Source organism: Equus asinus, chromosome 30 (assembly GCF_041296235.1).
Source record: "Equus asinus isolate D_3611 breed Donkey chromosome 30, EquAss-T2T_v2, whole genome shotgun sequence".
In the NCBI taxonomy this organism is placed as follows: Eukaryota; Metazoa; Chordata; class Mammalia; order Perissodactyla; family Equidae; genus Equus; species Equus asinus.
In genome coordinates this window covers 13,468,023-13,489,846 of record NC_091819.1, presented here as the reverse complement: position 1 = coordinate 13,489,846, position 21,824 = coordinate 13,468,023, and the positions used below count along the sequence as shown (strand labels likewise).

General features: G+C 38.5%; 1 protein-coding gene across 5 annotated transcripts in view; it reads right to left on the bottom strand.

Annotated features, from left to right (window-relative positions):
* KCTD3 (potassium channel tetramerization domain containing 3) overlaps nt 1–19,624 on the bottom strand; it is a 49,416-nt gene extending 29,792 nt beyond the window's left edge. For 2 of the 5 annotated variants that reach the window (XM_014849886.3, XM_044762770.2), the window contains exons 1-6: nt 12,925–12,998; nt 7,547–7,605; nt 7,190–7,342; nt 6,084–6,224; nt 5,546–5,636; nt 878–1,068 (exon numbers count right to left, since the gene is read on the bottom strand). In XM_014849886.3, coding sequence (XP_014705372.3) covers nt 878–1,068; nt 5,546–5,636; nt 6,084–6,224; nt 7,190–7,280 — 514 coding nt within the window. In that variant the 5' untranslated portion in view covers nt 7,281–7,342; nt 7,547–7,605; nt 12,925–12,998. Of the gene's footprint in view, nt 1–877; nt 1,069–5,545; nt 5,637–6,083; nt 6,225–7,189; nt 7,343–7,546; nt 7,606–12,924; nt 12,999–14,616; nt 14,663–14,916; nt 14,971–19,197 lie in introns of those variants that run through there. The other 3 variants (XM_044762769.2, XM_044762768.2, XM_070501448.1) reach the window with 3 other exon arrangements.
* Between the last annotated feature and the right edge of the window lie 2,200 nt (nt 19,625–21,824).

The following is a 21,824-nucleotide window of genomic DNA, read 5'->3' as shown; positions in this document are numbered from 1 at the left end:
AAATATTTTATTCTAAAATAAATTTATTTTTAATATATTTTTCTTATACAGTCAAGCGCCACCTAACAATGTTTCAGTTAATGACGGACAGTATATACAACGGTGATCCCATAAGAGCCTAGGTGTGTAGTAAGCTACACCATCTAGGTTTGTGTAATTACACTCTAAGATGTTCACACAACAAAACTGCCTAACAAGGCATCTCTCAGAACATATCCCTGTGATGCATGACTGTACTTAGTGAAGGATCTCACAATAATTTTTGGAAAATAGAGTTATTTTTCACTAAAAATGCTATTCATGTTACCATGCAATGGGTTTCTTATTGCTATTTTTAGATTAACTAATAAATGTTTATAAACACTTCAGTTTTAATTCCTATTATGGTAAATACCAGTAGATATAACCTACACAGACAAAATCTCTTAACAGTTGTGAATGCCGTTTTAAGGGTATAAAGGGGTTCTGAGACCAAAAAGTTGAGAATTTCTGGTCAACAAGCAGCAATGAGGAGGAATGAGCAAGTTATTTACCCCATCTTTAGGCGCAGAGTCATGAGAGGGATGGAGAGAAAGCAGCCAGCACTGAATGTGTTTCAGGAAAAGCAACATTCTCATGGAGCAGCCAGGTTTCGGCTGGAGAAGCTGGTGGACACTCTTCCCTCTCTCCTGAAACACTGATTGTTCCCTCTTTACCCAATCATTCCTCTCCCACTGAGGGGTCCTATTATCACCAGACCCTGGGAAGAAGATGTGGCAGCTCCTGCTAACCTAACAGCCCAGGTTAGTTTTGACATTTATGAGCAATCCCTGTTAAACTTCAACTTCAGAATAATAGATATACCAGCAAAATGCAGCATATACAAAATTGTTCCTACCAATTTCACTTCCACTTCCCCCATCTTGAACACTCCATAAGATGATGCTACTCTCTGAGGCAACAGCAACCATCTTGTCTTTATCTCCATGTGGACCTCCGACCACTTTTGCATTTAAAGCTACTCGTTCAATAGTCCAATCCAAATACGGGCTGGTAAACACTTGCTGCCATCCTGAAGATTCTTTGATTCTGTTAAGTAAGAACACAAACATAAAGTAAACTTAGCAGCAATTAAGCAAACAGAATACAAATGAATGTACCCAAAAAAATATTAATCATAGCTACCTATCTTTATGTTAAATATAACATTCTATTGATATATATCATCTAGAAATGCAGAATATTATTCCCAAGATATCTTATATTTACAAGACCGGGACTATAAGGTACTTAAAAAGAGCCTGCAGACTAGAGTTCTATATTTCCCCAAAGAACAATTTAGGAAAGCCCTCCAAATTGTAAAAAAAATTAACAACTTTAAAAAAAAAAAAAAAGGTTGGATCTTTCACTTTTCTCCACAAAAAAGTGCTACTGTCATTATCTAGGTAGGAAGAGTGAACAAAAATCAGATTTTTGGATTATTATTCCTCCCAGTTACTAATCAGTTATTCAGCTATATTATTAACTATATGCACTGAATCTATTGGTTTTTTGGTACTTCAACTGAGAGTCTCCACAGGCACACTAAGAGAAGGGCGTGACCTGGTCAAACATATGTCCTCCAACACCTGGACAGGATCAAACGCAGAAAATGTGAGGCTTGGAAACCCTTCTTTGAGGACTGGATTTTTTTAAAGGTTCCGGTCTAAATGAAAAGTCATGGGAGCCTATCCATGCCCCATACATAAAGGCTTACCCGGGTTCAGATTTGCAGCTGACTGAATATAAATGCATTCTTTAATACATAATTTCTAATAAACATACTTGCAAATCTTCAATAATTTTTTTCTGCCCTATATGAATTTAGTCTTTCAGACATGTTTTCTGTGTGACTACCTAACAAGGCTGCACACATTTAGAACCTACACAGTTGTGCAATCGTAACAATGAATGACCAGAACTTTAACTATGGAATATCTATTTTTAAAATCACACTAAACAGGCGGCTGGCCCCGTGGCCGAGTGGTTGAGTTCGTGTGCTCCGCTGCAGGTGGCCCAGTGTTTCGTTGGTTCGAATCCTGGGCGCGGACACGGCACTGCTCATCAAACCACACTGAGGCAGCGTCCCACATGCCACAACCAGAAGAACCCACAACGAAGAGTATACAACTATGTACCCAGGAGGCTTTGGGGAGAAAAAGGAAAAAATAAAATCTAAAAAAAAAAAGATCACACTAAACAAATGATCCAAACAAAAATGTGAAGCTTCTCTTTGCCTCACCTAAAGAGAATAAACAACATGAAGGAAACAAGTGTTCTTTTACATACTGTCTGGGTACTACTGTACTAGGTATTCATAAATCATGGTCACCTAAGGAACTAAATGAAATCACTTTAGTTTCATTTTTGTTTAAAAATGTAGCTAAAGTAATACAACTATAATTGACAAAAATACACAATCAGTCTTCTTAATTTCAAGAATTAATGATGTCTTTAATTAAAAACTTCAAAGCAATACATAGAAAAATTAGTTTTTCCTAAGACTATGATCTGTAATTACCCTATTCAGCCACCAGATGGAATTCATGTGTTAAGATAAACGGGTGGAAGTAATTACCTATTAAACTCTAAAAACTGACATTAAGAAATGAAATATAGATGCTCTTAGGAACTGTCAGATGGGGCACAAAGTAGGGATTGCCAGCACTTCAGGAATAATGGCAACAGGCTGCTATCTGGATGCAGACGTGCTAGGTTCCTAACAGTATTCAAGGAGGAGACGCTGAACTGATTGAACGAGGTGAATGCTGTGATGTTGCAATCATTAATTTAGGACTATAAATAGTAAAACTACATGTGATCTAATCTTTTACAGAGATCACATTTCTGAGTTATTTTTCTCTATAAAAATGAGGTTATTATAAAATAAAGAATGCCAAAAAACACTACAAGAATCAGGACAGCATATATGAGAGCGATTATATCAATTACAGGATTTAACTCAAGAAGATACGTAAATGTACTTCCGTTTTTAAGTTAAAATTAAGTACAAAGAAGAAAGAAACACATATCTGCTCTATAATTTTCCATGCAAGCAATACAAACTATAAAATATGTGAAATGAGAGAACAACTCTGACAGTTCAGCCCTCCATCTCCTTACGGCCCTAGTGAACCAACACTTGGGAGTCAGCACGGCAACGCAAAGAACGTGGTTTGAGTCCAAATTAAGATCTCAAAGAAGTGTAGTAGAGGGAACATGCCCTACAAGCTTCCGAAACTTACAATAAGCATTCTCTACCTCAAATGTACGGAAATAGACAAGTCAGAAGAACATGAGAGAGTCTAAAATTAGATCCAGGTATACATATTGGATATATATATATAAAGCAAGATAAAGGAACTTTCAAATTAAGTGTGAAAGGATGATTTAAGTAACAAATAATCAAAACATCTAATTACCAACCCACCTGGAAGAAAATAAAAGATCCCTAAATCTCACAGCTCATACAAAAAGTGAATCCCACATGGATTAAAGATCTAAAGTGGGCCATAAGCTCCAAGAGGGCAGCAATTTACATAACTCTTCTTTGTGAATACAAGTAACACTGTCATACACTCAGCAAGAAAAGAAATACGAGTAAAGTCTAATGATACAGAAAATCAGTAAATCTAGGTGAAGAATATACAGGGGTTCACTATACTACTCATTTTTTGTAAGATTTTAAATTTATTGATATAAAAAGCTGTGGAAAGACAATTTGTACGAAAGAACACACTCTTAAAATAATTTGAATATTTTCCTTTATTTTGAAGTTTTATTGCCATTGTTTTGAATGATTTAACTGTCTATGAGGAAATCAAGTATGTCCTCAATTCTTTTCCCTTGTCACTCTGCATGGGCATACTGCTCTGACATCACTGATACTCAGTGGAAGAAAAGAAAGGTCATAGTCAAAAGCAAACACAAAGAATGGAAAATCTAACAGCATCATCCTTCTTATATTTGTCACTCAATGAAGTTTTGTGTAAAACTGCATGTCTCTGACTGGCAAACAGAAATCTTTAGCACTATTGTGCAATAACAAAGATAAATTATGCTATTACACCTGGATAACTTACCAGAATTGTTTCACAACTCCTCTGGAATCCTTTATCAATAAAAATTGTGCAATATTTAAACAACAACAAGTTTTCTCAATTTAGATCCACAAGATGGTAAGTTCAAAACAACTCTTTTTTTTTCAGATTTTATTTTTTCCCTTTTTCTCCCCAAAGCCCCCCGGTACATTGTTGTATATTTAGTTGTGGGTCCTTCTAGTTGTGGCATGTGGGATGTCACCTCAGCATGGTTTGATGAGCAGTGCCATGTCCACGCCCAGGATTCAAAGTGACGAAACACTGGGCCGCCTACAGCAGAGCACGCGAACTTAACCACTTGGCCATAGGGCCAGCCCCTCAAAACAACTCTCTTAAAAAAATTCCTTTCTTCAAATCAGTCTTGCTTCAAATAAAAGTCATCCGCAAAAGAAATTATCTAAAAAGTCATTTCCATATTATTCAATAATTAAAGTAAAAAATACACAGAATCCTCTCAAAATGGAAAGTCTGCATTGAAATCTCTACTGCAATGAAAATATACAGTGGAGACGATTGCTATAAAAGACTTTTTCTACCTATAGCAAATCTATCATCAACTGAAATTTTTAAAAAATACACCTGGGACTCTTTAAAATATACCTGTAAACTTTTGAAGACACTTTAAGTATTTTTAATCTATTGTGGCTATTTTTCCTTCACTAAACTCAATGGTGACAAAATATTTCTATATCCTTTGGTTTTTCAGCGATTCTTAAATGGGACCACAGTCTAAACTAGCATCTCCCAACCGTTTTTGTGCTTTGACACCACTGCCATCAACACTTCTCACTGCAATAAGGACTGTGAAGTAAGAATCCTACCCTTTCCCCACTTTAAAAAACTCGCTGGTCCACACTCTTCCTCATTCCCTTATAGTTTCCGAGAATGCAAGAGTTAGTAAAACCAAACTCCGTCTGTGCCAGTCTCACACACGACAGATGGTACACTACGTCACCTCTGTCCACAACTGTCCTGCTTCACTACCTCACTCGTAACCATGTGGTGGTCATGACCAAAGCAGAGTCTTACTCTTCGCTACTACGGAGGACAAAAGACTGAAACATTACAGAGAGAAAATCACGAGGCTCACGTTAATAATCCTGCCTAGTCATTTTAACACAATAGTGAAATGACTCAGAAGCTGGCTGTAATAAGCAAGAAGGAGTAACTTCAAGATATCTGTCACATCACAGTTCATATTGCCTGGGAAATATTTAAGACAGATTAAGGCTATCAGCAATATTTACCAAGTTAGGAGTGAAAATAAAAGCAAACTAAATCTAATCAGGAGATACAGAAGTAGGTAAATATGCAGGGAAAAAACTTGATAACTAAAAGAAACAGCTCTTCAATCTATAAATATAAAATCATAATTTTTAAAAACTAGCCCTTCAAATAAAAAGCAAACATTATTAACGATACAGTACCTATAACACACAGCAAAATGGGCATACGCAGCTACAATCCAGTTGTGATGGCCGGCTACTATTAGCACCTTTCGTGGATCCACAGGAAATCCTGTTGATTTCAGAAAAAGAATAGTTTACATTCTAAAGCAAGAGATAGCAAACAATGGCCCACGGGCCAATTCCAGTCCTCTACCTGTCTGACAAATAAAGCTTTACTGGAACACAGCCATGCACATTTGTTTTCACACTGTCCATGGCTGCTCTCATGCTACAACAGCAGGGCTGAGTGGCTGTGACAAAGCCTACGATATTTACCATCCAGCTCTTTACATAGAAAGTTTGCCAATCTTGATTCTGAAGATTTAGAGCAAACAGAAGATCACATACTTTTTAAATAAAAATCATTTCTTAAATGAGTCTTTAAGATACAAATGATAAATGTGAATTAAAAAGAGAGAGGAGGTAAAAATTACGTCTTTAAAAATAATTACTCAACATCACCTAGAACAATAAACACAGGTACTTTTCTTTTTCTATTTAGGTAATCTTTGCTTACCTAGCCTAACAGTCTCCTCTCCAGTTCCGGAGAGAACAGGCTGGGTACCATTTCCCCGAGCTTCACCTTCTGTAGAACTTAGTCCATTCCTAGAATCAGCAGGGGCTCTAGCTGTGCTGTTTATTTTACGACTAGGAATACCTATAAAGGAAATGAGAAGAGACATTTATTTCTAAGTTTGCCTACCAAAAATTCAAACTTTCACATGGTAACAAAGAAACATAAAAATGTAAATTTCATTATGACTGAAATATATTTTCCAATATAGCAATTTATTGCAAATAATTTAATTACCATAAAAAAACAACAAAATGAAAGTGAAAAAACAGTAAAATTCTTTACAAGACTTATCATATTATACTGCCTTTTCACCTAGCTCTAGGTTAGTGAACTCAATCATTAACTCATTCAGTCTGTGGTCAGCAGTCTATTTCAGGTACGGTTCCTAGGTGTAAGGTACTATGTACTAACAAACTGCTTTAAAGATGACGCACTCCCTACTTTCAAACGTCTTTTACTTGGCAGGGAGTCTTTTCTGGAAGGAAATCTTACTCAGAAGCCCACTGCAACACAGCTAAGAGCAGAACTCTTCTAACTAACCAAGGTGGGGCAGAGCTGACACGCACCTCACTGCCTCTGTCCTGTACGCTGACCTTCTCTGCCAGCTCCTGGGATCCTACAAAAAGGAGCCCGACAACCAGAGCTCTAACACGGGGGTTGGCAAAGGATGGGCCTTGGCCAAACCCAGCCTGAGGGCTGTTTGTGTAAATAAACTTGGATGGGGCATGGTCGCATCCATTCATTTCTGCACTGTGTATGGCAGAGGCGAGTAGCTGCCACAGAGATCTAGCTCACAAGCCTATCCGAGCGTTACAGAAAAAGTCTGGCGCATCCCCGCTCTAACATACTATGACTTAACTTCTATTAAAACTAAAGTTGTGAGCTTTCTAGTAGATTTATAAATGAGACTCAATAATTAAGGGACAGATTTTCCTTCTTCCTATTTATACATTTGTATAAACATATTTGCTTAATGCTTATTTGTATATACTTGCTTAATGATAAAAAGAATTTTTAAAAAGACTAAATAAATAAAGCAGAAGTACCTGGTGGAGGCAAGTAACCGTGAAAAAGGACACTGCCACAAGATGAGCGCTCCAATTCCTCACATAAGAGCAGCCTTCTTACTAAAAACATTTCAAAGCAAACTGGTCAAGAGTACATGCAAACAGAAAAATAGTACTCCACTTTTATTTTCTCTAGTTAAAAAGGATAAGGAAAAAAAAAGGAAAATGTTTACGTTAAATCGGTTGACAATATCTTTTTACTATGAAAATCCACAAAAAGTAAGCACTGAACTAGTCTACCAAAAATTAGGACCTGGTATAAACCATATTTCATTTGGGCAAGTTTAGTGCACAAAGGGTAAAACCATAAACAGAAAATATTTGGAGAACACATACCTAATGGAGTGATTCCATAAAATTCTGCTTCATGCCTGAGAACATTAATACTCACTCCCCTACAAAGAAAGAAACAAATGATGTAAATCCTCTACCAATGGCAACTTGGATGATCACCTGAAGCAAAAGCACTCAGTTCTTTATGTGAAACAAGACCATGCAGCTTTAAAACTTACTTTTCTCCTAAGATCCTTAATCATCTGAAAAAGTCTAAACTAAAAAACTGCACACCAACAAAGTACTTTCCTATTTAAAAATTATTCATGCATAAATGAATTGGGTGACTAAATGCGAGATTAGGGCTTTATAGGGTTAGTACAAGTAAATTATCAAGAAGCATCTAACAAGGCAAACAGGACTGGAAATTGTTCTTACACGGCATTAACCGCTTTTAACATTTTATCATAATTATTTCTACACACATTTTAACTCCCCCAATTACACTGTAAGCTCCCTGCAAACATGATCAACTACTTTTTTTTTTTACTGAAGTACAGTCGATATACAATATTATATTAGTTTCAGGTAGACAACATAGTGATTCAACATTTATATACTTTATGGAGTGATCACCACAATAAGTCTAGTAACCATGTGTCACCATACAGTTATTACAATATTATTGACTATATTCCCCATGATGTATATTATACCCTCATGATTTATTTTATAACTGAAAGTTTGTACCTTTTTTTTGGTGACGAAGATCGGCCCTGAGCTAACATCTGTCACCAATCTTCCTTTTTGCTTGAGGAAGATTGTCGCTGAACTAACATCTATGCCAATCTTCCTCTTATTTTATGTGGAATGCCACCATAGCATGGTTTGATGAGTAGTGTGTAGGTCCAGGCCCAGGATCCAAACCTGCAAACCCTGGGCCACCAAAGCGGAGCACATGAACGTAACTACTATGCCACCAGGCTGGCCCCAATAAAGTTTGTACCTCTTAATCCCCTCACCTATTTCGCTCATCCCTCTACTCCCCTCCCCTATGGCAACCACCAGTTTGTTCTTTGTACCTATGAGTTTGCTTGTTTTGTTTTGTTTTTTAGATCCCACATATAAGTGAAATCATCCAGTATTTGTCTTTCTCTGTCTGACTTATTTCACTTAGCACAATACCTGCAAGGTCCATCCATGTTGTCGCAAATAGCAAGATTTCATTCTTTTTTATGGCCGAGTAATATTTCACTATATATACAGGCACATATATACACACACTGCACCTTCTTTAACCATTCATCTATTAACGGACACTTAGGTTACTTCCATATCTTGGCTATTGTAAATAACGCTGCAACGAACACAGGAGTGCAGATATCTTTCCAAATTATTGTTTTCATTTTCTTTGGATAAATTCCCACAAGTGGAATTGCTGGATCACATGTTAATTGTATCTTAACTTTCTGAGGAATCTCCATACTGTTTTCCATAGTGGTTGTACCAAGTTACACTCCCATCAACAATGCATAAGGGTTCCCTTTTCTCCACATCCTCACCAACACTGGCTACTTATTGTCTTTTTGATAACAGCCATTCTGACAGGTATGAGGTGCTATCTCATTGTGGTTCTGATTTGCATTTCCCTGATAATCAGTGATATTGAGCACCTTTTCATGTACCTGTTGGCCATCTGTCTGTCTTCTTTGGAAAAATATCTATTCAGGTAAGCATGATCTACTTCTGATCTATTTTTGTATACCTCACACAGCGCCTAGCAAGGTACCTGTACATAACAGTTACACAATAAATATTGTTGAATGAATAAATTCAGATAAATGATTCTCCTCTCATCAGAAACCAAAAATAAAAGCAAAGTAGAAAATTGGGGGGGCAAAAGACCAGCCTTAAGAAAGGCTATGTTATCCAGAGGAAAATATGAGTACAGTTAAGTAATATGAAAATATAAGTAAAAAGAATGAAGCTTAAGCGTTTACAATACTAACGATTCATTTCAGATTTCAGTTATAGTATGTCTTTACTTCAAAAATATTGCCTGGGCAGAAATGAGAGGGGGCATCAGCGTAGATCCCACAGAAATGAACAGGACATTATAGGAACACTATGAACAACTCTACGTCCACAAATTTGATAACCCAGATGAACTGGACCAATTCATTAAAAGACACAATCTGTCAAAACTTACACAAAAAGAGATGATCTGAATAAGCTTATATCTATTAAAGAAACTGAATCAGTAATTAATAATCTTCCAAAACAGAAACAGTGGCCCAGTATTCATTCTTCCAAACATTTAAGGAAGAAATGATACCAATTTTCTAAGTCTCTTTCAGAGGATAGAAGCAGATGGAATACTTCCTAATTCATTTTAGAAGGCCAATATTACCCTAATATCAAAACCAGACAAAGATATTCCAAGAAAAGAAAAGAAGACTACAGACCAATACCTCGTGAACATAGACGCAAAACTCCTGAACAATGTATTAGCAAATTGAATCCAACAATCTCTAAAAGAAAACACAGGATCACACCAATAGATGCAGAAAGAGCACCTGACAAAATCCAACACCCTTTCATGATAAAAAGTCTCGGTAAACTAGGAACAGAGAACTTTCCCAACTTGATAAAGACTAGCTAAAAAAACCTTACAGCTAACATCATATTTTATGGTGAAAAACTGGAACTTTTCCCACTAAAACCAGGTACAAGGCAAGGATGTCCCCTCTCACTACTCCTTTTCAACATCATACTCGCAAGCCTTAGAAATGCAATGAGGCAAAAAAAGGAAATAAAAGGCATATGGATTGGGAAGGAAGACATAAAACTACTGTTCGCAGATGACATGATCTTCTACATAGACAATCCGAAAGAACGGACAAAAACGCCTGGAACTAATAAGGAATTACAGCAAAGCTGCAGGATACAGGGTTAATGTGCAAAGGTTAACTGCTTTCCTATGTACCAATAATGAACAAGTAGAATTTGAAATTAAAAATACCATTTATATTAGCACCCCAAAAAATGAAATACTTAGGCATAAATCTAACAAAATATATACAAGATCTATATAAGGAAAACTATAAAACTTTGATGAGCAAATCAAAGAACTCTAAATGGAGAGATATTCCATGTTCACGGATAGAAAGACACAGTATTGTTAAGATGTCAGTTCTTCCCAAACTGATCTAAGATTCAATGCAATCCCAATGAAAATTCTAGCAACTTATTTTATGAATATTGACGAACTGACACTAAATTTTATATGGAGAGGCAAAAGACCCAGAATAGCCAACACAACATTAAAGAAGAACAAAGTAGGAAGACCGGCAGCACCCTACTCCAAGACCAACTATAAAGCCATAGCAATCCAGTGTTTTAGAGAAAAGAAAAAAGAATCTGAAAACACTGCATACTCTATGATTCCAAATATGACATTTTGGAAAAGGCAAAATTATGGAGATAACAAAGTGATCAGTGGTTGCAGGGGCTGGGGATCAAGAGGCAGAGCACAAAGGATTTTTAGGACAGGGAAATACTTTGTATGATATTAAAATGACAGACACGTCATCACATATTTGTCCAAACCCAGAGAATGTACACACCTAGAGTGAACCGTAAGGTCAACTACGGACTTTCAGTGATTATATGCGTCAATGTGGTTCATCCTCGGTATAAAATGTACCACTGTGGTGAGTGAAGTTGACAACAGGGAAGGCTACACATGTGTGGGGGGCAGGGGGTATATGGGAAATTGCTGTACCTTCCTCTCAATTTTGTTGTAAACCTAAAACGGCTCTAAAAAATAAAAAGTCTTAAAACAAGGGACAGGAAAAAAATTCCCTGGGATTTTTGATAAACACATGCAATTGTGCTATTAAATTGCTTTTATTGGTGAAATTGGTTGTGACTGGTTTAACATAAGAACAGTTAAAGCTTTCTTATTTTATTTCAAAACCATTTGTGTTAACAGTACAGTAGTACTGGCTAATTACATGGTGGCTCAGGACACAAAAATGTCCTTGAGGAGCTCCAGTCACCTGAGGAGGACAGGCAAATGAACACAGTCATGACAGTACAGTGTGATAAGGGCAACACGAGAATTTTATGCAAGGAAGAGAATCAGAACATAGTATTCTTTTTAATTCCTTCTCATCTTCTTTTGGAAGGTACTAGTCAGGGAAGTTTAATTTGCTATGCCCCTTTAAGTGAAATAAGGCAGCATTTGTAAGAAAAGTAGTCAGTAAATACAGATATTTAAAATAACTCTGCCTTTCATGGGATTGTGGCTTAGTCACAAGGACACTGATGAGAAGTAAATTCATTCTTTAATCAAATGCTGTGTCAAAAAAATTTTACTCAAGAATTAAGTAGTTAGTAACCTACTTCCTACCTCTACCCGATCCCAGGCCAAAAACCAGACAAACAAAAAGCCCAATGAACTGTTATTCAATAAATATCTACGGGGCAGCTACTCCATGCACTGTCTTCACACTGGGAATACAGCAGGGAAGCAACCAGACAAAGAATCTTTGCCTTCAAGGAGCTCATATTCTAGTGAATATAAGACAAAAATTATACAATATTATAAAGAGGCAGCTCAAATAAACAATCAGAATTTTAAAAACTATGTCTAAAAAATGTAATAAATACAAAGTGAAGTTCACTAGGAATATATGAAATAAAAGAACAATAAAATACAAATTGCACTCCTATAATCAGACTATGGCAAAGGTAAACAAATAGTTTAAATGGTCACTCATCTACCCACACACACAAAAACACCCTCATGTACTGACCCCCTACTGTGCGTCAAGCACAAGGCCAGATCCTGGGGATGTATAGTAAACGGTGCTCACCTTTTGGAAATTAAAGTCTAACGGAAGATAGACTGCTGAACGAGCAGTAAGTGTGATAATGCTGTGGGAGTGTCAGTACAGGAAACTGTGAATACCTATATTAAGTGGAGACAGCAGGGATCACTGATGGAGTCAGCATTAAGCCAAGAGCAGAAAAGGTTCAAAGTGCTGAAGTAAGAGAAACGAAGCAGGGGCCAGATTAGAGACGGCTGTAAGAAACACTATCAAAACACCAAAATCCTCAACCAGCAGTCCAATAACATATTAACTGTGGGTTTTAAGGAGAGTAGTCATCAGATCAGATTTATATTTTTAGAAGATGATGTTGACTACAGTATGAAAAGTGAATTAGAGGGATGCAAGGATGAAGGCAGGAAGCCTGGTCAGGAAGCCGCTGGAGCAGTGGAGACGAAGATCACGGGGGCCCGGACCACGAGAGTTTAATTCCGAGGAAGCTTTTTAGCCAAATAGTCTCAGGAAAAAGCCCACTTTTTCTTCACAAAATATACCAAAAACACATACCAATCAATAAGAATTTATTTAAAAGGATGGATTTCCTACCTTAAGTCTAGCTCTTTTGTCCGAAGAAAATTTAAAATGGGTGCAAATGCTGCTGGATCTCTATCAATAAATATCTGTAAATGAAGAATTGTTTTATTTTCAAATTATAAACAAAACTTCTAACTTTAATGTCTGTAACACTAAGTCAGGGAACAAAGACTGAACTATTTAAATACTATCTTTCCTTGATTCCACTCTTAAATTTTAATGCTTCTAAAATTGGAATGCAGTTATAACTGTGTGCATTTAATGTGGCATTGTCTATTTTTCCTGAAAAGCTATTAGATTGATGATATTTTACTATGTAGGAAAATGGTATGTAGTTAAGTCAGTTTTCTCATTCCTACTTATTTATATCTTTGGTTAAACTGATACCTCAAGCAAAAATTTTATCTGAAATATTCTAGAATTCAATAAATACTTTGAAAACATTATGCATAAATAATACTTTCTTCTACTGTCTGATCATTTATCATAGATGAAAGTGATTGTGACTTACATAATTTGTGATTCAAAGGTGAATCATTAAAACAACAATGTACTTTCACAGTACACACAGGGGTAATCAAGAAAAGTGAATACTGCACACTGCTGTCAAAACTGGAAAAGAACACTTTTCTCATAATACTTTTACAACTCACCATCTCAATTTCCTTGGGGCGGGGGGATGGGGGTTGGGTTGATGACAAAAAACATTTTTTAAAGATAACAAACACAGTACCACAAAATACATAAGGGGAAAGGAAAATGCTTAAAAACATGAAATAATTAATAACTTTTTACAGGAATATGTACCAACATTATTTTAAATCAATTACAAAAGCCCTAACCATAAAACTGAATACTTTTTAAAGCTTACCTAAGTCAATTAGACAGGGAGATGGTAGCAAACAATAAAACCTTTTTTTTTAGCTATGATCAATTACGTAAACACGAGTGAGGTTCTTCCAGCTTCATAAAGCTCTGCTTTTGCTTTTATTCCAACCAACTGGAAGTTAAAGACCCATCACAGACTGTGGAGCTCTTATTACTAAGGTCTTTTTTATAATCTCACACGGACATACCTGCTTTTTCTGCTTTATTTCTTCTGCAGGTCTCATCACAGCAAACAAACCCCTGTGGTCACTTAGCTGCCTCCAAATAGAAAGCCCTTCTGCTTTTGTGAGCGCTCGACACTGGCTTGACACACTACAACTGCTTTTTAAATGTATAAACCAATTTTTTGCTACTGAAACTTAATACTTCTTTACTCCCCTCTCTCCACCACTGCTGTACAAGTTCTTAAGGTTACCCTCCAAGATAAAAACCCATAGGACTTCACTAATTTGCAACATCTTTTTCTAATTCAATATCAAAATATGTTAGTAGTCACATTCAGCTGTTTACTGTTAAAGTTTTAACTATTAATTAAAAGAACTATTTCCTCTATTGGAAATGTAAACTTATATCCTACAATTTCTCTAATCATGAATACTTAAATTGCTATATGCAATTTAGAGTTCTCTTCTATAAACACAGAAACACTCTATACATGACAGGAAATAAAAAACTTGACGTACGTGTCACTTTCACTCAGTGGTTATTAAAGTGTTAGCTTTTCTATATTCTTAGAGTTACCATATAATAAGGATCAAGCATTATAAGCATTAATTACTCTAATTTAGAAATATACATCAACGGTATTATACTCACAGCACCAGTTTCATCCCGAAGAGTTGAAATTCTTCCACTCAGCAAACTAGAAGTCATTAACAATAAGCTAGTTAGTTTTTAAAATCTGAGTATGAATAAATGTCCAAATTCTTTATCAAATGTCAAAGACCAACACAAATGAGTCATATCTTCAAAGTAAAATAAAAAAAATTCTATTTTAACAGTTAAGATTTTTTATTCAAGAAATAAAAACATTAATTTAACAGACAAGGAAAAATTTTATTATTTCGATAAATAACAAATGCAATAAAAATGGTACTAAAGAATTATATGAAATACCTGGAAAAAAAAGAATCTGGAATCCACATGAGAGTCTGTCTTGAGGTACTAAATCTGCAATTGAAAATTATCTGGTATTATAAATGAGGACATGATTTGAAATTTCAATGGTAGTTCACGTACTTTAATATGCTGGCCAACAATTTACAAGTTGTTGCATAGCTATAGCTGTATCAATTATATTTACTACATTTAATATTTTTAAATTTTGCTACTTTCAATTCAGAGTTAAGATTATTCAAAGAGCTCTCAGAAAAATCAATTAACTCACTGACATATAATGCTTCCTAAAACGTGACTTTCCAGCATGTCAACTTGCTGAAGAATCAACAGTTAGCCCATCCCACCAAGTCTAAACCTCTCAACCTAACATTCAGGTCCCCTATCATCTCTCCATCACAAACTGTTTTTCCCTCTGATAAGAGAGTACTTCTTAATATTCCAAACAAGTCATGCCTACTATCAGCTCAGTATCTTCATTTATCCCAGCTACACAGCCCTCAGCATGTCCCATAATCCAAGGCTCATCCAGCTTCTTGATGGCGTTTAGGTTTTACCTTCTCTTTAAGGGCTTTTCCAGTAGTCTATCCTATATTATCATTCTGAGCTCAGAGTAATTCCATTGTACAATATGCATTTAACACTTTCTATGTAGTTTTGGCCTCCTGGCAAGTGTTGCGTTCATTCCTTCAAAAGTCACTCAGTAAATATATCATTGTTTTGAGGTTAACTGCCATCTGATCAAGGCTGCTTATCACCACCAATGTGGGCAACTTTACGAAAGCACTGTCTAACAGACTGGGACAAACAAACCCACAGCTACTGTAAACTGACATGACCAAGAACGCAATATAGGGCTCATGCAGCCCAGCCTTCGTTGTCTGAATATTTTCGTTTTAAAACTCATCACACTGAACTACTATGTATTTTTTACTCTGTCCCTATCACCACGTGTCCCCACACAGAGGAGAGCCTAACAGACCTCTACTTTCACTCTATATTCATTCTCTAGCACGACAAGCTTCTTTTAAAGCAGCTCTCATGCCCGTCATTAATCAGATTTAAGTTAGGAGCCAAACTGTTTATTCAAGAAAACATAGCAACTGTTCCCAAGTGTATATCTTAGCAGAATCTTGGGAAAAAATGAGAAGTAGATTACAACTAGTCACAGGAAACTGACTGAGTCAAATAAATAAAAGGAAATCCAGTCAATGGTAGACTGAAGGATCCAAGGATCCACTGCAAAAATGAATCACTCTGTTTTGGACGCCATCACATAAATTCCATGTAAGGATCACTTACAACTTACGACCTCTCATGTTCACTGCTTATTCAGAAACTGTCTGCCAAATAACTCAAATTTTGTGTTACTTAGAAAATTACACAGGTCTGCTTAAAGGCATACTAGCAATTTCAATTAAAATCAGCAGTTTGGGGTGTATTTAGTAATCTTGAATTTCTGGGCAAAAGGGTTAGACTCTTATCCCCACCAATTTTTTTCCCCCAAACAAGAGGAAGACAGAAGAAAAAAATCCACAGAGCTTTAAACTGGTTACAAATATGATTTCATGAAAACTATGGCATTTAAAATTACATATGACAAGCATAATTCTCTGCAATGTATACGAAAGCCCTTTCTATGTTTTTTAATCTCATATCCACAGTGTGCCAGGAAAAGGGTCATGTGTAATCTCGTCTCAATAACAGTTATACTAAAGATATTAGCACATCCATATTTAGTATACTCTATGCTACTTGTTTCCTACTAAATTAACTTGGAAGCAATCTAATTAAAATTATTTATTCTGCAGTGTTACTATTAATAATGCCAGTAACCCCTGCATTTCCCATTTATTACTTCAAATTCCTGTATCAATCCTGGAAGGTTGGTACTATTACTGTCATTTTACATTTTAGGAAACTAAGCAATAAAAAATAACTTGCCCTGGGTTGCTGAGGTAGTTGGAGATAAAGCCTGGGAACTGGAATTCCTATCAGTTGACCCCAAAGTTCTCTGTCCACGAGTCCCCCACTGGCTGGTCCCAGACCTCTCTCACGCGGCCGCAAATCATACTCATTCTAACAGAATTAATCAGAAACTGAGTCATATTGGGTTTCTTTCACTTCACTAGTTGCTTTTTGTAAATAATAAATATTAACAATTCCAAACGAAGCCTCATCTTCTCTACTTTCTGAATCATCCCAAAGTGTTAAACAAATCGTAAAAACTGGTCATTTCTATAATTCCTTTGAGTACGTCCATTTTCATGACTCTCTCCTCTTGGGAGAAAAAAAAAGACCTTACCTATGGCATATGCTTCTCTGCTCATAACAGACCCTCCCTTGGGGTTTCACTCTGTTACTTCAGAGCCAACTTCAATTCTCCGCCACAGATGGTTCTCCCAGTGGCAATTCTTCAACTTTAATGACAACCACATCAGGACTTTTTCTCTTACAATGACTTAAGTGACTGTGTTAACCTGTGTCTTGCACAAGATATAGATGACTTCTAGACCCCTTCTAGCTCTAAAATGCTGCAACAAAAGTTAACTCAAGAAAATACCCTCAGGACACTCAAAGTTGGATGCTGTTTCCCATGGCCCATGTCATGACTTATCTTAGAAACTATTTTATCCTAGAAATCCTAAAGTTTGTGAGTTTTTTAAACCTTACTTCTCATTCCTATGTACTTTCATCTGTCTTCTAAATTTTTAATCTAATAATTTATTTCTTATTTTGTATTCTTTGTTAATAGCACTTAGAAACCTTTAGAACCTAATCAAGTCAAGTTCCATAATAAAACATAAATTGTTCCAGTTCCAAAACACCTGCCTTATACAATTTAAAATTTTAAACTGAATCTAGTCATTACAAGAGTTCACCCATAATTAAGCCATTCACTTTCAATCTCAGCATTGTTTAATTTTTCTCATGATACTCTATGTCCTTTAGAATGCCTGATAAGGAATACAGCCACAAGCAATAGCAGTTAGAAACCAGTGCAGGGATTTTAAATGACCAAAGTGCTGCTCTTCCATATTAACACATTGAAGGTTACTCTTGCAGGGTATCCCATTTTTGCATCCACAAATTACCAAACCTGCAATCTTTTCATGTGATCTTAGAAAAATACCCATTTCTCCCCTAAGATTGGTATCTATATAGTGGCAATAATGTTGTAATTTCTTAAACTATTAAACAGTTTTGCTTTGGGAGATGAGGGAAAAGAAAGAGCAAGAAAAGAATGAAGAACTACTTTCCTTGTGTTGAATCCTTTTAGTACACTTAGAACACTATTACATGTTTAAGATTAAAACACCATACATTTTTATCACAACGGTTCACACTGTTGCAATTTTCCTTTTCAATATTAGTGAAAAATCTTAGATGTTGAAAACCCTTCATATCAGCAGCACAGCAAAATACACTATATTCCAGGGCATTTCATCACTTATCTCCCACCAAGCCTAAAATTCAACGACCCCCTTCCTTCAAACAGAATCGGCCAACTCCTATTTCTGAGGAGTGACTCAGAAGCCATAGAAAATCCACACACAAAAAAATACGATGTTTTTCCCTAACGAGCTTAATAAACGTCATAGACAGGAGAGGAAGGCAGAGGGAGCATCGACGGAGAAGCGCTTTCGTGTGTTTACTACGAGTGCGCCACACGGTGCCAGCATCCAGAGCTTCCCAGAACCAACTGTGCCAACTGCAGTTTCTGGACACGTTGCCCTAAAAGTTGCACAGATCCTTCCACGCCGAACACCAGGAAAGTCCGAAAACAAAGCACGACGTACGGCGAATCCACTGCACTGCCTCCACCGAAACTCTTCGAGATGACAGACAGCCCTTAATTAATGAGGCGTGGAAAAGAAAAGGACAGTGTATTCTGTTCCTGGTCCAAGCAAACCGACACCTTGTTGACCCGAGAGAAAGGGAGGCAGGTTCACGGGCAGCAGACAAACCACAATGCCAGGCTTCCACAAAATAAATTCCTCAAATACACTCTAAGCTCAGGTGAGGATGGCTATAGAACATCCCTTCTGGCCCGACGCCTTCGAAAGGGGGAGGCACAAGGTGGGCATCCTAGGAGGGAGAGACCCGGACCTGTGGCCCTCCCGCCTCTCCCTGCCCGCAGCAGAGCCTTCGCCGACTTCACCGAGACCCGCCCCCCGTCCTTCCCGCCTCGAGGGCCTGCGCTCCCCACCCGGCTAGCCCCCCGCGTTCCCGGGGCCGCCCGCCGCATCCCTACCCCGACCCCCTTCCCCGCCGACTCACCGGGTGCCCCCCACGTTCAGCTGCACGATCTCGCCGCTGCCGGCCGCCGCCGCGCCGAAGCTGCCGCAGTGCCCGCCCGCCATCTCCGGCGGCTCCGGCCGCGCGCGCCGCCCTCCCTCCCCGGCCGGGGCCGCCGAGCCCGCGGCGGGAGCCCGAGGCGGAGGCTGCAGGGCCAGCGGGGCGGCGGCGGCCGGAGGGCGGGAGGCGCGCGGGGCCTCCCCCACCTTCCCGGCGGCCAGGCGTGGCTCGCTCGTGTCCGCCTCTTCGCCTGCGCTCGGGCGGCGCGGCAGGGCGGCCCGGCCTCCCCCACTCGCGGCCTCCAGGCCGCCGGCCGGCCCGGGCCTCGGCTCAGCGCGCGGCTGCCACGGTCGCCGCCACCGCCACGGCGGCCGCCGCACGCCCGGGAGGAGGGGGCGCCGCTCGGGACAAAATACCGCGACGCGCTCGCCTTCGCCCGCCGCGCTGCCGCGGGGGCGGGGCAGGAGGAGGGAAAGGCGGGGCCGGCGTGGAGGGAGGGGCGTGGCCGGGCTCCTGGCCGGGCGCCTGCTCCAGTAGGATCCAAATTCTCTCCTCCTCCTCCCCACGCAGTGCCAGCCTTTTCCCGTTTACACTGAAGAATTTGTAGCTCGAGGGGACACATTTCCCAGCTTGAAGGCAAGTCTGGGCGAAATGTTCTGAGCATCTTTCTTGTCTCCCTTCTCCACGTGGATTTGGGAGATGAAAGGAAGATTTCCTGGGGGCGGTAGAAGTTGATGCTGAAATGTAAATAGTGGAACTTTGGGGATTTTAAAACTTGATAGCGCTTCTCTCAGAAAACCCCTTGCCTCGTCCTCTTCAATCTCATCCCTCCTCTCCCAAGCAGTTTTTTGTTGTTAAAAAGGGAAGGAAACAAAAGGACAAAAGAAAAAAAACCCTAGGATGTGTAGGGCAACAGGTTTCTGGAGTACAGCAATCACTCAAGTAATGTTAGACACACGCAAATAAACGCAATTTTTAAAATTTTAATTATTTTTGCTTTAAACAGTGTATGTTGGAACCCCAAACCACAGAGGCTTCCAAAATACTTTTTTTTTTTGGTGAGGAAGATTGGCCCTGAGCACACATCTGTTGCCAATCTTCCTCTTTTTGCTTGAGGAAGATTGGCTCTGAGCTAACATCTCTGCCAACCTTCCTCTATTTTATGTGGGATGACACCACAGCATGGCTAATGAGCCGTGCATAGGTCTGAGCCAGGGATCCGAACCTGCAAACCCCAGGCAGCTGAAGCAGAGCATGTTCTGTTGATGAGGATCGAGGCTGCCCCAGGGAGAAAAGCCCAACCAGTCTTGGCCTATATACCCATCTATATCACCCTCTGGGAAGTATAGGACGTCCTGACCTGATTCAACCTGATTCATATGCAAAGTTATAGGATCACCAGATAACCAAACCCCACCTGCACTGATACCATTTTAACGACTTTTTTATGTGATCTTTCCTTTGTCTTGTAAAGAAATAACTCACATACCTATGCCTTATAAATTTAGCCCTGCCCTCAACCCATTGCAGCTCTTCACTGCCCAGGGGCCTGTCCCCATGCTATTCTCTGAATAAAGGAGCACTACTACCAGACCTTGAGAGTCCAAGAAATCTTTCTTTTGACTCTTCCTCAGGTCCCCGAGCCTGCATCAGATTTACCATAAGAATTCAAATTGAAGACTTATGTGATGTTTTTAATTTCATGGTAGTAATTTTTTAAAAAATCTCTGCTAGGCAATATACCAGAGTTACAATGACTTTATCCAAATTTGATTTAAAAGAGGATGGCAGTATTTATAAATATAAGATAAATATTATTTACCCCAGTTCATGATGATAATAATAGCTAATTTGTATTTATTAAGGGTTTATTATATGCTAGATGGTTCAGAAATTTTCTTTTTTTCTTCACAATTATTATTATCACTATTTTAAAAATAGAAAACTGAGGGGCTGGCCCCGTGGCCGAGTGGTTAAGTTCTCAAGCTCTGCTTCCAAGGCCCAGGGTTTTGCGAGTTCGGATCCTGGGTGCAGACATGGGACCGCTCATCAGGCCATGCTGAGGCGGCGTCCCACATGCCACAACTAGAAGGACCCACAACTGAAAATATACAACTAAGTACTGGGGGGCTTTGGGGAGAAAAAGGAAAAATAAAATCTTAAAAAAAAATAGAAAACTGAGATTTTAAATGATTAGAAAACTTGTGCAAAAACTCATAGCTGACACATGGCACAGCAGGAGTTTGAAGCCGGTTCGATTCAGGGTCACTCTGCACTGGACCTCCTACCTTCACTTTATACTGAGAAGATGAGTAGCAGTTCAGACTGAGGTAGCAACAAGCTAAGAATCCCTCACACTTTAAAGAGTGTTACCTATCTTTGCTCTAACCTATAGTATTTGCTTCTATCAGGATCTGAAACTCTGCTTTCCAATTTGCAGGCTAGAACTAGGTGGTAAAAAGGCCATTTAATTGTCCCTAGGCCCATACCTTGGAAGAATGTGAAAGAACACCTGCTAACAGGTTTTGCCTTTAATGAATTCCAGAGTCCACCTGGAGTTAGAATATGGCCTGTGATATAGTACTGACAATAAGAAATAAATATTTGCT